Below are 16,460 nucleotides of genomic sequence, written 5' to 3'. Positions count from 1 at the left end.
CCACAATTATCATTGGGGTATCTAGTTTAAAATACGTATCACGTGACCTAGCCAACCAACCAAGATGGCCGCCATGACTAAAATAGAACATAGGGATAAAATGTAGATTTTGGCTTATATCTCTGAAACCAAAGCATTTAGAGCAAATCTGACATGGGTTAATAGTGTTAATCTGGTCAAGATCTATCTGTTCTGAAATTTTAAGATGAATCGGAGAACCCGTTGTTGGGTTGCTGCCCCTGAATTGGTAATTTTCAAGAAATTTTGCCATTTTTGGTTTTATCTTGAAGATTATTACAGATAGAGATAAACTGTAAAAACAGGAATAATGTTAAGCAGAGTAAGATCTTCAAATAAGTCAACATGACCAAAAAGGGGTTATTGCCCTTTATAGTAAAACTTTTAACAATTTTCATTAATTTGGTAATTTTTTTTAAGTTTTCAAAATATTGTCCTGTATAACGAAAGGGCCAAGTTTATAAAAGATAGAGAAAATTGTAAGAAGCAAGTGTGTTCAGTAAAGTGGGATCTACAAACACATCACCATCACCAAAACACAATTTTGTCATGAATTCATTTGTGCAATTTGTTTAATGTGCACATAGACCAAGAGTAGCGACATAGGCTCTCAAGAGCCTCTAGTTTAATTTTAGAAATGGGTAAATCATGAACCCTATTATCAATTTCATTTGTTTTCAAAAAAAGATATTCGAGGACATCGTTCATGAATATAATAGAAATTATATTTTTTTTTACGTTTCAATAATCTGGCTTAATTCAATCAAAGCTTTACATTTTCTTCATATAGTTGGTAAAGGTCATTTTAGGTCACATAGTTTACGAAAAGAGGGGGAGCCACGGAACTAGCCAGACAGGGGGTCTCAGGTGAGGTAATTATGAGATTAGGCAGATGGAAATCGCATGCTTATTCTCGCTATATTAGGTTGCAATTTTTTTCCAGTTTCAAAAGGCTAACAAGCTACAGGTTTTTACAGGTCCCAAAATTTTTATTGATAGTTGGAAGTTGCCTTGTTAGAGGTGAAGAAATATGGTAAGAACATTACCTTGGACTGGGGTCAAAAGGTGTTACAGCATACTGTATTGTGCAATCTGATTTACAGATGAAAGATTTGGACTCCCTACTGGATGCAAAAAGATTTTTTTTTACCTTACATTTTATTTTTATTCACTGTGGAGCTTATGATTTGACAGATTTAGAATTGACAGGGAAGGGTTTACTTGATAATGTAAAAGGTTCTATCCTTCGTTTCCACGCTTTATTATTTTTTTTTATTTTAATATGGTCTTCAATGCTAAAGCGCAGATACTGGCATTTTGCACTCTTAAATGCGGGTGCAATAATCGAACAGAAGAAAAAAGAGTAAATTCAGTGGTCAACAACTTTGTAATAGAAAATGGGGTTAAGCTACACAGGCAAAAGTGCCACGCATGATATACGCATGGTGGCCATTACATGCAAAAGTCATGCGTGGATCATGTGTGAATCATGCGAAATATGAAGTATGCGTAAATCGCATGATCTTCACATACGGTTTTCGCACGTTTTAAACATGCGTGTATCGCATGATTTCTCAAACGCATGATTTACGCATAAAAGGCTATTACATGCGTAAATCATGTGTGAATCGTGCGAAAATCATGCGGTATCGGAAGTATGCGTTAAACGCATGATCTTTACATGCGGTTTTCGCATGTAATAAATACATGCGTTAAACGCATGATTTTTACATGTGGTTTTCACATGTAATAAATACATGCGTGTATCACATATATTGTAAACGCATGATTGACGCATGAAAGCTAAGTACATGAGAAAGTCATTTTTGTATCATGCTCGACTCATCCAATTTATGTAATAGTTGTAAATCTCATGTGTTGTATATATACATGATATAAATCATTATAGATATTGCACATATAAAGTCAATTCTTTACTTGTTGTTAACATTTTGCATGCCAGATCATGGCAGATGTACATGCATATTGTAAATCTCTGCTTAAAATACTTTAAATATTGGCATATACTAGTATATACATAATATATGAGTACAAATGGAGTGATTTCTTTCCAGCAAAGACCACATGGTAATCTTATTTAATTAAAAATATGAAATATTAAAATAATTTAATATATAGCAATTTAATGAAAAAGGTATGGTAATATACAAAATAAAATGGACAGACTCTCTTGACAACAGTTTCACATTATTTTATATGATGAAAAGACAGTGAGTTTCTTAACGCTGATTTTTTTTTTAATTTCTTCATGTAGTCATCCATTTATTTAATTTAAAATATGGTTGTACCATTAACATGATTTACCATAAACATCTCTTCAGAAAAAAATCTAGAAAAGGGGTCAACATGCTCAAATAATATTGCATTAAAACAATGTTGATTTAAAGAATAAGTTTTCCTGTACATTGTATGTAATTTAAAAAAATCTTTGGAATTTCTTTTAAATTTAAAGTTAATGTGTGTCCTTGAGTAACAAAAAGTGCCTAGTGTCTTGTCTTCCCAACAAACAACTATAGTAATGGTGGATGGCATTATATTATGGGGATATATAGTTGGAACACCCCCCCCCCTTTTTTTTTAAATGTATGGATCAGACCCTGAATATCTAGATGTGTTGTGTTAATATTGTTATCAAGTATATATAACTTTCTCAAAAGTCTAGTACAATACCTTACATCTCCTTTTTTTCATGTGTACATGTGTTCCAACTATCCCCCCCCCCCCCCCCCCCCAAAAAAAAAAAATTCTTTGACCAAAAGGCAGTTACATGTAGATTAATTTTTAATCACTTTATGATTAAAGGAAGGACTTTAACATAGTTTAGAACATATGTCAACAACTCTTGATCGTTGTTCTTTATCTCATTGTTATTCGTGCAGTATTGATATAGGGTCTTCTTCTATGAGTATTGTAATTAATTCATCATGCAGACATCATATACTTTCAGGTATTTCACATCCAATGTTTTATGGTGATATTCTTTCCAAAGTACAAAAATGTCGGCATTCACCTAATAATATAGGTTATATTCTTCTGATATATTTTATGACGGTATGATGCTAAACACTTAACGGAAGTAATTGTACTTGATCTTCATATTGATGACTACATTGTCTTTCAATCAGTTTAATTGAGGTGTGAAATCGGACTAAGACCGTTTATTTTGTTACCTATTATGAAATCGGACTAAGACTTCTTTTAAACTGTGTTTTACTGTGCATATTATTATGTATTTTTTTTTTATTATACATTGGATAGAGGTATATGGGGAGGGTTAATTTATATATTAAAGTGTATTTACTTAGTATATGTCATGGAGTATAGTGTGACGACTATTTTCACTGAACTGGTACACAATATTAATTAGTGACCAGCTGAGGAACACCTCCGGATGCAGGATTTTCTCGCTGCTTTGAAGACCAATTGGTGGACTTCGGCTGTCGTCTGCTATTTGGTCGCTTGTTGTTTCCTTAAAATATTCCCAATTTCCATTATCAATTTGATGAATATCTACAGTATTCATAATCTAGAGATTTAAATCAAAATTTTCACAATTACACCAATTTTAACAGCAGACAGACAAAGCGTATTTAATGACATGATGATGTTGTTTTCAATCTATATAGATGGAGGACGGTATTTATGTCCGTTCTTTAAAAATGTCTTCAACGATGTAATGACATAGCCATAAGAAACATATCTTAAACTAGATGTATCATCCAAAAAAAAATATGGTTCTGTATTATCAAAATATGGAGATATTTGGATATAGGTGGTAGATTCGTTCAATATGCAAGATAAGTTAATAAAACCAATACCTCTATTCATATATACTAATCCAAGTAAAGGCTGTTGACGATTTTCTGATATTTCGATAGAAGGACACAGTTTGTGATGACAAACGGCTGTAAAAATACGGGTGTATTTTCATAACAGGCTAACAAAATACTCGTAAACAACTGTTACATCTGCCTTCAAAACGCATATGGCTGGACAAAAATATTTTTTGACAACTCCTGACAATTTCTGCTCAAGTAACGATCGCTCAACGATAAAAATGTTTTTTTTTTTAATTTCTGAATGATCCAAAGTTCAAGAAGAGGAAAAGCTTAAGTCTTGAAATCTAGTCACAGGAAACCTATCTTAATTAAAAAAAATATAGGAAAAGCATTTCCATGTAAATGAAAGGACATGGCTTGGAAGACGCCCGGGTCAAACCTCCCATCTAAGCGCCCTCCGGTCCACCCGCCTTAAATCTCAACAACTTCAACCGAATTATCTTTCACAAATCCGGCTAAAAATAAAATGAAGAAATGGCGTATAGTTTACTTGTTGGTATTCAACCAAGTTTGCATAAAAGTATTTACCGTATTTGTTTATCATTGACAACAATAAGTGTATTATTGGTTCGATGTTTACGATTTTTGCGTTTACCATGAGACCTATTATTTCTAAGTCGTATATTGACAATATTAATTACATCAATAGAAGTTTGTGTTATGTTCCCCTGTCCTGATATTTTGTCATTGAGACCTAGAGGATGATTTATTTGAAATTTTGTTTTCCAAACAAGTTCTGGGATTTCGAATTGCTTGTGTGTTTGTTTTGGTTGTTTCTGAACAGTTTCAAGTGCTTTGAATTTATAAATTTAAGATTGTGATTAGGCTTAACTTAATGTTGGTATATCAAATATGCATGAATTATTCCCTTCGTCAGAAATGTGAATGCCTCAAATATCTCATGTCATTTATTGATTGTAACCCAGTTAATTACCCGGTATTCAAAATATCAATATCTGTAATTTCAATATGCAAATTTAAAGTGAATAGATGTATGTATTATATAACGGTGCAACCAATGGCAAAAACAATATGAGACTGCTTGGAATAATTGTTCATTTGTTTACCTTTCTGTTAGGGGGCAGCATCCAGGTAACAAACTTTCTGGTCTTTTGCTTTTCCAATATTGGAATCTGTCATATGGAAATGAAAAGAAAATAGAAATTTGATTTTTTTGTCTTTTTGTCCTTTTGGTCAATATTTTAATATATAATTCAACTTGTGCTTCCGTCTCAAAACTTCACTTCATCCTTTTTCTTCATCATTTATGAAGCTAACATCATTTTCAGAAGTTTGGAATTTCTCCTTTAATAACAATTTTGATGGCTAGTTAACGCAACGCAATATACTTTCCCATAATAAACTGAAAATTTTAAACCAAATGTACGCTTAAAGAATTCTTACCCGTGAACGGTTCGCAATGGTAATATTTTCCTGATAGCGTTGATTTCATTGTACATTCTTCTAACTTTGACGAGTTGCATTCCTTTAAGTTAGACTGTCCATTTTTTAATTTGCATAGAAGTGCTGTTATGACATTACACATGGACCCACCATATCCGTCCTTGCATGTGATATCAACATAACGTTGAATGGTACTAGAGCAACTTGCATTGCCTTGGTATTTAAATTGATCGTTGAACGTTTTTGCACACTCACTACCTACAAAGATCAAACAAATGCGAAAAACCTTAAAACAAAAAAAAACAAAAAAAGTAGCTGAAATTCAGGGCAAAAACAATAAATTCTTAATATATCTTACAGATAGCATCAAACGACTACCACTGAACAATATTGACTTATGTTATAGAGTTTAACAAAATTGTGAACGCTCAACCCTCAGGTAACAAGTAAGTTGTGTTCTGCATCAACATTAGAACCAAGGATAAAAATCAGTTTGAAAATATGTACAATTCTAGTCATTTAATTGTTGTAATTTCAAAATATTTTAGTATATTCAGGTATTATAATATATAAAATTGAGAATGGAATTGGTAATATGTCAAAGAGACAACAACCTGATCAAAGAGCAGGTATCAGGTTGTTATTTGTGTGTACTGTTTGTATATATATGAATACAACTATAACAGTCTAACTATATATGGTTAGTATTTGCGTTCAATGATTAATAGAACAGCGGTAGAATAAGAAAACAAATAATTGAATGCATCCCCCGAACACACGGCTGAATAATATATCACTGAAAAGAGAAAATGGTAAACTTTTTGATTAATGATGTCGTAAGCATGGGGCGTGGTAGGATTTTTGCATAATTGAGGTCAAAGGTCGAGAATCAGATATTCTTAAATATTGTCCTAACTGTTAATTTTGGGTTAAATCCAGAAATGAAAAATATGTTAAGAAAGCAGAGGACAATTTTCCATTCAGTATATATATAGCCTGTATGGAATACCAGATTTGATAGAAACAACGTTATTTGTCAACGTTAAATGGAAGTTTCTTATTAGATAAGACATTTTGTTCATTTATGACTTCATTTTTTTCCATACAACGATGGCACAATACGTTTAGATATTTGGATGATATTTTGGCTCTCAATAATGACGACTTCAATATGTATACTGAAGACATTTATCCTGTTGAACTTACTTTAAATAAAGCTAATACCTATTGTTAATTATCCAATTATGGTGTTACCTTGTCACCATCTTATGGTGTTTATATATCTCATCTTGTTAGATTCGCTCGTGTATGCAACATCGTATTAGATGATAGCGAGGGTAATGTATGTATTACTGCAAAATTATTCCACAAGGGTTTTCGATATCACAAACTGGTCTATACATTTTTTACTAAATTTTATCACCGGTATAAGGAAACAATACGTAAATATAACGTTCAGGTATTTCACATCCAATTTTTATGGTTAAATTCTTTACAAAGCACAACAAGTCAGTATTCACCTCAAAAGCTCACAAAACCTTTCAACAGACTTATTAAGAAGGGATATCGTTACGATACTGTTGTCAGGTCATAAAAGATTGCATATGTTGGTTTTAAAATTGATTCACTTATAGGGTCTTTGCATCGGAACTAAACACATTTATTTAAAAAAAAAAAGGTTGTTATCATGACACGGGTTATGTTCTTCTCATATATTTTATGATAGTATGATACTAAACCCCTAACAGGAGAGATTGTGCCTGATATTCATATGATGAAGACATAATCTTTCAATCAGTTTAATTGAGGTCTGGAGCTGGCATGCCAGTTAACTTCTATTAGTCTGTTGTTATTTATGTATTATTGTCATTTTATTTATTTTCTTTTGTTACATCTTTGACATCGGAGTCGGACTTCTCTTGAACTGAATTTTAATGTGCGTATTGTAATGCGTTTACTTTTCTACATTGGCTAGAGGTATAGGGGGAGGGTTGAGTTTCATAAACATGTTTAAACCCGACGCAAGTTTGGGCCTGTCCCAAGTCAGGAGCCTCTTGCCTTTGTTAGTCTTGTATGATTTTTAATCTTAGTTTCTTGTGTATAATTCGGAGTTTAGTATGACGTCCATTATCACTGTACTAGTATACATATTTTTCAGGGGTCAGCTGAAAGACGCCTATGGGTGCGGGAATTCTCGCTACATTGATGACCCCTTGGTGGCCTTCGGCTGTTGTCTGCTCTGTGGTCGGGTTGTTGTCCCTTTGACACATTCACCATTCCCTTTCTCAATTTTGATAATACAATGTATCTGTATAAGGTATATGCAATATATAAGCATCATATCAACGTTGTTTACGTTATTGAACGTTCGTAATGTCGAAATTGTCTTATTACAAGAAGCAGACTTACATAAACGTATAATTAACAGAAAAAGTAGATAATAACTGAAGGTAAAATAAGTTTAATAAATTCATAAGCATGTTAAAGACGTTAATAGGTCAGGTAATCAAGCATTATCAATGTGGATATTTAACAAATTCACTGTACATAATTCGCAACAAAACTTGATTGAGCTTTACAAATTTCAGAACAGGATAGTATATCACTATTGGCTTTCTTTTAACTGCGAGACTCAGAGCGCTTGTTTGGATTATTAAATGGTACACTAGTCATCAAAGACATGTTTCGCTCGTCGACTGGTAGAGATTTTTCCAGTCCTGGTATAACTTGTATCTGTTCAACAGAGATTGAATCTGTCATAAATCTCTACTGTGAAAATACATCCCTAGTGATAGAATGAAAAGTATTCTTGCCATTCACCGGTTCTATATTAAAGTATATGATAGGAGATCATTTCTGAATAGGACGATCATTAGACGACAAAGGGAACAATACCGTTTGAAATGTACATTCTATTTTTCTCATGACTTAACCAGCTTGTAAGGAATCGTCTTATCTCATTATACGAGCTTAAAAACTCGTTAGCATGTAAAGTATTAACTGATTGTTTTGGTCATTATTCCTGTTATAATTGTAACGCAAGCCAGAAATGAATTTATTAACTAGTACTAATTAATGATATGCTTTCTATAAGCGACATACATCCTAGCATTTTTTAAAACGATTAGAAAAGATTTTTCATTAACCAACAAATCTTTTTGAGGCATTGATTGCATTGACAACAAAAGAGAACATTAAGAAGGTGTATACTTGTTATTATCTATTCGTATGATGTGTTTGAGCTTTTGATTTTGCCATTTTATTAGGGATTTTTCGTTTTGACTTTTCTTCGGAGTATGGTATTTTTGGTATGTTACTTTTATTCCAGCAAGCATTATACATAACCATTATGCCCGCGTCACACTGTCCTGATTTTTATATACGATTGACATCCGAATGCGAAATTTGTAATTTCGTACGAAGTTGGTCCCGATCTCGTTAAAATACCAAAAAGTGACCGAAGCGAATACGATGAATAACGAAGTCTATACGATGGTGCCGAAATTATATACGATAGCAAAAGATAGATATACGAAGGTTAAAAGAAGACGGGTATTTAAGCTTCATATCTCAGCCGAAGCCTACATGATGGATTACGAAGGCTACACGATGGATAACGATGATGGCGCGATGGCCATACGATGTCCAAATGACTTCGTGTACAGCTTACGACGCTATTTCAAGCTTCTCCTTGAAATAGTATGATGCACAGGAAATTGGTTGCTCATTTTTTAACCTACTGGTTCTACAGACAATATTAAAGGTATTTCAAGTTACTGAATGTTTTGGTTGATTTCTAAAAAAATAGTTTATGTACCAAATATGCATATTCAATTTACCATTTTCTGCATGTGTCATATACAGATATAGTGTCCATATTTGTCCCCCATATGTTACATACGAGGGGATGCCACGCTCGGCATTGCCTTGTTTGAACTGTAAAATGTGTGCATTAATCTATATAATCACCCATAATTATGCCCATGTTTACTGATTTATTTTAAAGGTAAGGTAATGGGTTCGTTGATCCCTTTTATTCAAAAAGAGCTCTTTCCATGAGAATATCATAATAATATAGACAATTTAAAAGGAAGGACGTGGGGAAAGCAACAAATGCGGTAAAATATGACATATAGAAAACAAAATCGCTATGGAGAAAACATTCGTGTGACAACAACTCAGACGATACATAAAAAATCAGAATAATGAAGAAAAAGTTGGTTTCCCTATATACGTGAACCTGCAGTGTTGGTGTACAATGCGCGTTTATGATTTTCATTATGTTACTTGATATGAAAAATTGACGAAAAATAATATTTTACTTGTAAAAGTAAATCCTCAGCCTGTAATAGCTGCTCTTCTTGTTCCATTTGAATTAATAGAAACAACGCTGTCGCCTTTCATGTTCTCATAGAATCATATGATATGTCATCACTTAAATGTATTTTAGCACGAAAATTAACTTACATTTAGCTGGATTTATTGCCGTCGTAGTTCAATCTTGTCGCCTTCGTACTTTTATTCGATGGCAACACGACGGGATTACGAGGTCTTCACGAAGTCGTGTTGCCATCGTAAGACCTTCGGGTAGCTTCGTGATTAATTCGTGTAGACATCGTAATGTCAAAACTGCCCGATGGAAACGATGGAAACACGAATGCAATACGATGTTCAAAGATGCATTCCCGGTGACATTACGATGGTGAGGATAATGATACGAACTCAATACGTACCTTCAACATCGGACGCATCTTCGGGGATTTTTTAACATGTTAAAAAATTTAGAAGCCTTCCCGAAGTTGTCGCCGAAGGCTAGAAAAAGTGGCCGATGGTTCTCCGATGGTTAAAGATGGCACTACGAATAGCCAGATCTGGATACGATCAGACCCGATTTTGAAAATTTCAATAATCGTGTTGCCATCGGCGTAAAAATCGGGACAGTGTGACGCGGGCATTAGCATTTATAATAAAATTATCTCGTAAAACCGTTGAGTCAAATTCATGATCCGAATTCTTACCGGCTTTCTCTTGTATACATGTATTCCTAATTCTATCTTTTTAACTTTTGTTATTCGAGTGTTACTGATGAGTCATTCGTAGACGAAACGCGCGTCTGGTGCATATTAAATATTTCATTCCTGGTATCTATGTTGGGTTTATAAACAACCACTGACACGGACCGATGCCGCTGCTATTGGAGTTTTTATTCCCCGAAGTTATCAGCGGCCCAGATGTCAGCACTTATGTGTTGACATGATTATCGTTGACGTGGTAATGATTGTAAATCAACTATTTACAAGACTTAGATTTTTTTAAATATAAGGCTTTTCTACATCATGAGTAGATTATCTTAGCTGTATTCGACACAACTTTTAAAGAACTTTTGGTCCTCAATTCTCTTAAAATCCGTACTTAATTGGCCCTTTTAACTTTTGTTTTATTCGAGCGTCACTGACACAGTGTTGGAGGTCAAACTGTTCTGTGCAAGAATCTATAAAATATTATGAGATGCTATGAATAACAAAGAAGCTAAATTTATTTAAGTATGGACATCACAATATTGCAACTAAATACATAACGTTTCAATTATGTAATAATAATGTCATAATGAAACTATCACAATTTGAAAGATTAATCCTTCTTCTTTCTTTTGGTACATCATTTATTAAATTTAAAGAAAGAAGAGGGGAATTACATCAGTTTAAAGATGTCTGATTTGGGATAAAAAATCTTTGTATTTTGCTACCTAAACACAATTTAAAAATTGATAAAAAAAAAATTTATATCCTCTCTAGATGTTCAAATATATATAAAAAATACAACAATGAAATTAACAACAAAGCATCAAATAATGTTAAAAAATATATAAACACTTACACATGTTAAAGTGAAATAAAGTTAAACTATTGCAATGGCTTACACATTGATAGAACTGATCCGAATAAGAATTAAATAAAAAAATAACGGCTCGAAATTACATAAATTGTGAAACGGATTTCTGGTAAATCGAAACGAATTGTTACAAATGAAAGTTGTTTTGTATAAAGTAAATATTGGAGAGTATATTAATACCAAATAAGCAATGAATCTTTTTATTATTAGCCTGTTATTAAAAGAAACCGGTTAAAATCGTGTTAAACCACAACTTCTAAAGTAAACCGGTTTTTAAAATGTTGATGGTAAATATTTTAAAAATTATTGTTGTCTACTTTATCGTTAGTGTTATATTATTACATTTGCGTATAAAACAATAGCTGTATTATTGTGGTTCGTAATAATAATTAGCATTTGAGTGTATCAATTAGTTTTGTCTTATACACTACAGAACGCTCTAAATAGACATTTTTACATTAATTCGACCATTTTCTTACGGCATGATAAAAATATAAGTTTAACATGTGTTCTTTCGTTTAAAAAAAATCCAGGTGTTTGTCCTTTGGGTGCATTAAACTCCTTTACTAAGAGTTTTTTTTTAGATTTCGCCACTCCATTTTAAAGTTCAATAACACAGAATCCTGAAATATAAGATACTATATTGACGAGAATTATAATGGTTTATTGTTTATGAATGCATTAAAACATTACTATATGTTTAATCAAAAAACAATACACTAGTATAATAACTTACATGTTTTTTTAGAGTCATCTGCTGCTACACCTCCTAAGGCTGCATCGTTGACACAGTTAACTTTCTTATCACAGAAGCAACTGGACGGTAGCATGCTCCCATCTGTACATTTCTCGCAAGCATGATGACTAACTTAAGAAAATACACATTACTTGATTATAAATAACTTAAAGATATTCAAAAACATAGTTCATATTTCATTTGGTCTTGTCAGTATGTGGTTTTGCAACACATTATGGATAGTGTATTGTATATTAATTAAACTTATACTCTTGCATAAATGATGAAAAAGAAAAATGTAGTTATTGAAAAAGATATCGTAATCACATGTATAATCAACAAATACTGAGATTAAAATAATCAAAGATCAGAACTTCGAAAATGAAAACTTATGGCATAAACATGTTAATTTTTGCCGAAAACAGTATGGTGTTTCCCCTCTTTTCTCTGAACCCCGTCAACCTGTTATGTTTAATTATATTTCTTTCTAGTACAAGCAGTTTAACGACAATATAACTTTTTTCATAAATATAAGTTAAAGAAACACAACTCAAATGACTAAACTTTCATGACAATAGAAATGTAAAAAAAGTAATATTCATGAAATAAAATTGATTGAAAATAACACAAAGGTTGAGAGAAATAGGGTTCTGAAATATAAAGAATAGAGAATGAAAAAATATGAGAAAATGATCTGATGAGTAAGGGAATAAAAAAATGAAATACATTCATCTCTAATGAACACATGTTCTAGTTGTCATCTATGTTTGTCCTGAAGTGGCGTAGATTTTACAACAATTATTCATGGCAGTCATTGTATATGTTAATAACTTACTTTCCGATTCACATATTGTTTTTACAACTGTTGATCCTACAAAATATGGAAAAATTGTTTGATATAAATGATCACGAGTAAAGTTGAACCTTTAAATTCTGAGCTAAAGGTAATAAAAACCACAAAGTATATAACTACTTGTGTAAAAGTAACGACAAGCAATGGCCTATTCTTGTTTTTAACTTCACGGTAGTGGATGACATCATTACAATTCATTTATGTGAAATGCTACCATTTGAGTTTATTAGTCATTATACAGAAATTTCTAAATATCAAATTATTTTGTAGATCAATCGGAGTTTTTTAACGATATTTTCTGATATATAAATACCTAAGAAGCCCAGGTCGCATAATTCGGAACGCCTGTGTTTAAACAGCTTCACTTGACCAGGGAAAATATCAAATGAGTTTAAACATCCCATAGTTTTTTCATACGTATACATTTAAAAATTATCAATACAATTGCGTTTACCTGATACTCATCACTGACACTGTAATACATAATTTAGTTCACTGACTTACATTATACATGTAAAATTGAGAACGGAAATGGTGAATGTGTCAAAGCGACCCGACCATAGAGCGGACAACAGCCGAAGGGCCCCCATTGATGATGCTTGATTATCTGACCTATTTACGCCTTTAACATGCTTATGACTTCATAAAACTTCAGTTATTATCTACTTTTTCTGTTAATTATACGTTAATGTAAGTTTGACAGCAAAAGCTATTTCTGTTTCTTGTGATAGGACAATTTTGACATTACGAACGTTCAATAACGTCAACAACGTTGATATGATGCTTATATATTGCATAAACCTTATAAAGATACATTTTGATTATGAAAAACAAATATTATCAAAATAGAGAAAGGGAATGGTGAATGTGTCAAAGCGACAACATCCCTACCATAGAGCAGACAACAGCCGAAGGCCACCAATGGGTCTTAAATGAGGCGAGAATTCCCACACCCGTAGGTGTCCTTCAGCTGGTCCCAAAAAATATGTATACTAGTACAGTGATAATGGACGTCATACTAAACTACGAATTATACATGAGAAACTAAAATTAAAAATCATACAAGACTAACAAAGACCAGAAGCTCCTGACTTGGGACAGGCGCAAAATTGCGGCGGGGTTAAACATGTTTGTGAGATCTCAACCCTCCCCCTATACCTCTAGCCAATGTAGAAAAGTAAACGCATAACAATACGCACATTATAATTCAGTTCAAAAGAAGTCCGACTCCGATGTCAAAAGATGTAACAAAAGAAAATAAATAAAATGACAATAATACATAAATAACAACAGACTTCTAGCAGTTAACTGATATGCCAGCTCTAGACCTCAATTAAACTGATTGAAAGATTATGTTTTCATCATATGAATATCAGACACAACCCTCCCCGTTAGGGGTTTAGTATCATACTAACTTAATATATGAGAAGAACATAACCTGTGTCATGCCAACAACTGCTTTTTAGAAATAAATGTATTTAGTTCCGATACAAAGACCCTATAAGTGAATCAATATGAAAGCCAAAATATACAATCTTTTATAACCTGAAAACAGTATCGTAACTATATCCCTTTTTGATAAGTCTATTTAAAGGTTTTTGTAGTTTCTGAGGTGAATACTGGCATTTTTGTGCTTTATAAAGAATATTTCCATAACAAATTGGATGTGAAATACCTGAACGTATAAGATGTCTGCATGTTGAGTTATATTTACGAATTATTTCCTTATACCGGTGATAAAATATAGTAAATGTTTTGACCAGTTTGTGATATCGAAAACCTTGGTGTAATAATATTTCAGTTATACATAAATTTCTCTCGCTAAAATCTAATACGTTGTTACATACACGAGAGAATTGTACAAGTTGAGATATAAACACCATAATATGATGGCAAGGGAACGTCACCATCTAAAAATGCATAATTAACAATAGGAAATGAAAAATCATCTCTTTTATCAGAAATTTTTGTATTAAGCTTCCCGTTAAATACAAATATCAAAATCGAGGAAAGAGCGGTGGTCATCTTTAGTATTAGTTTTACTTAAAGTAAGTTCAACAGGATAATTTTTTTTAGTATACATACTGAAGTCGTCATTATTGAGAGCCAATATGTCATCCAAATATCTGAAAGAATTGTTAAATTTTTGTATCAAATTTTGTTTTGATGGGTCTTTGCTAGTTTTAGTCATAAATTGTAACTCATAACAATACAAAATCAGATCCGCAACAAGTGGTGCACATTTAGTCCCCATTGGAATTCCAATAACTTGACGATATACGGAATCTTCAAAGCAAACAAAAATGTTATCAAGTAAAAATTCAAGCGCATATATAGTATCAAAGCATGTCAATTGACATAGATTTTTTGTTTATTGCTACTTAAAAATGACCTAAAAGAGTTTGAACGTATGTTCTCGCATTCTGACTTTTTAAATGCCCAGTTAATTAGGGATGTGAATGTTTTCTTAATAAGAATATGAGGCAAAGTGGTATATAGGGAAGAAAAATCAAAACTTTGAACAGATTCATAACCACCAATATATACATGCAATTTATCAAGTACTTCCAACGAGTTTTTGACACTCCAAAAGTAATTAATTCCACTGTTTTCAAAGGCCTTATTTGAACAATTTATTATCATTTTTTTTTATTGTACCTGAAACTGAAGTCAGTTGGAATGTTTGTAAATTCGTGATTTCCTTTTGCAGAACCTCTATATAAAATTTACGTCAAACAATAATGATATTATTAGCAGCTTTATCAGGCAGGACCAAAAACAAATTCCTTGGCTAGTTCTTTTAGTTTATGTTTGATACACGAAATAGCGTTTTTATGGTTCTTTAAAATGTTGTATTCGAATACCAACTATCTTCATTACTGAATTAAAAAAAGAGTTCAAAGATTTTTTGTCAGCTTTTTCTCGTTTTACCCATTTCAAACAATAGGGTGATATTACGACACTCATTCCAATTAATAGTTGACGGGGGACGATATTTAGGTCCTTTACTGAGGAATGATTTTAACTTTCGGTCGTGAGCGTTGTTAAGGTATCCTGTTATGACATGGGAAATGGGACCATAGGTGTATTCAGAATTTTTGCAATTACACGACATAGGTGTATTTTCAATGATATTTACATCTTACACAATTGCCTATAACTAAACACATATTTCCTGGTAGATGTGTTGATTTAAACGTGAAAACTATATATTTGATTGAAAAAAAATATAGTTATAGTTACTTAGACCAATCTTAATTATAATACTTACCTATTGTACAATAGTCTTCATTTTCAAATGTGTTATTCACCAATTTTATCAGAAAAACTGAAATTTTAAACAAATTTGATAAGTAATCATATTATGTCTTAACTACATGTCAGTTATACTTTGGCGTATATACAAAATTTAGTCCTGACATCTATGATGTGTTTATTTGAATCCAAATATGCACAGTGTCTTAGTTGTGTCAATATGTCTTTTAACGTTTATCTGTTTCCTTCTATACTGGGTCAGGATTCACTTACAAATGCTTGCTTTTTTTTTCTTGGAAAAAATCTATTATTTGTTTTTTTCATGATTTTTTTTTACTTTACTATATGGTTAATGATAAAATTACTGTTTTTTTCCATCATAATCCACTTCTTATACAAATATTCTGTCTCTATTTATGTTCTCTCGTAAATAAACTTAAAT

The 16,460-nt window shown here is 32.2% G+C and overlaps 1 protein-coding gene across 2 annotated transcripts in view; it reads right to left on the bottom strand.

Moving 5' to 3' along the window:
• Positions 1-4,673: 4,673 nt before the first annotated feature.
• Positions 4,674-16,460, bottom strand: part of LOC134704967 (uncharacterized) — a 42,949-nt gene continuing 31,162 nt past the window's right edge. For both annotated transcript variants that reach the window (XM_063563746.1, XM_063563745.1), the window contains exons 6-10: positions 16,035-16,091; positions 12,746-12,781; positions 11,911-12,042; positions 5,283-5,540; positions 4,674-5,011 (exon numbers count right to left, since the gene is read on the bottom strand). In XM_063563746.1, coding sequence (XP_063419816.1) covers positions 4,953-5,011; positions 5,283-5,540; positions 11,911-12,042; positions 12,746-12,781; positions 16,035-16,091 — 542 coding nt within the window. In that variant the 3' untranslated portion in view covers positions 4,674-4,952. The remainder of the gene's footprint in view (positions 5,012-5,282; positions 5,541-11,910; positions 12,043-12,745; positions 12,782-16,034; positions 16,092-16,460) is intronic.

Source organism: Mytilus trossulus, chromosome 2 (genome assembly GCF_036588685.1).
Source record: "Mytilus trossulus isolate FHL-02 chromosome 2, PNRI_Mtr1.1.1.hap1, whole genome shotgun sequence".
In the NCBI taxonomy this organism is placed as follows: Eukaryota; Metazoa; Mollusca; class Bivalvia; order Mytilida; family Mytilidae; genus Mytilus; species Mytilus trossulus.
This window is presented reverse-complemented; position numbering and strand designations above follow the sequence as displayed.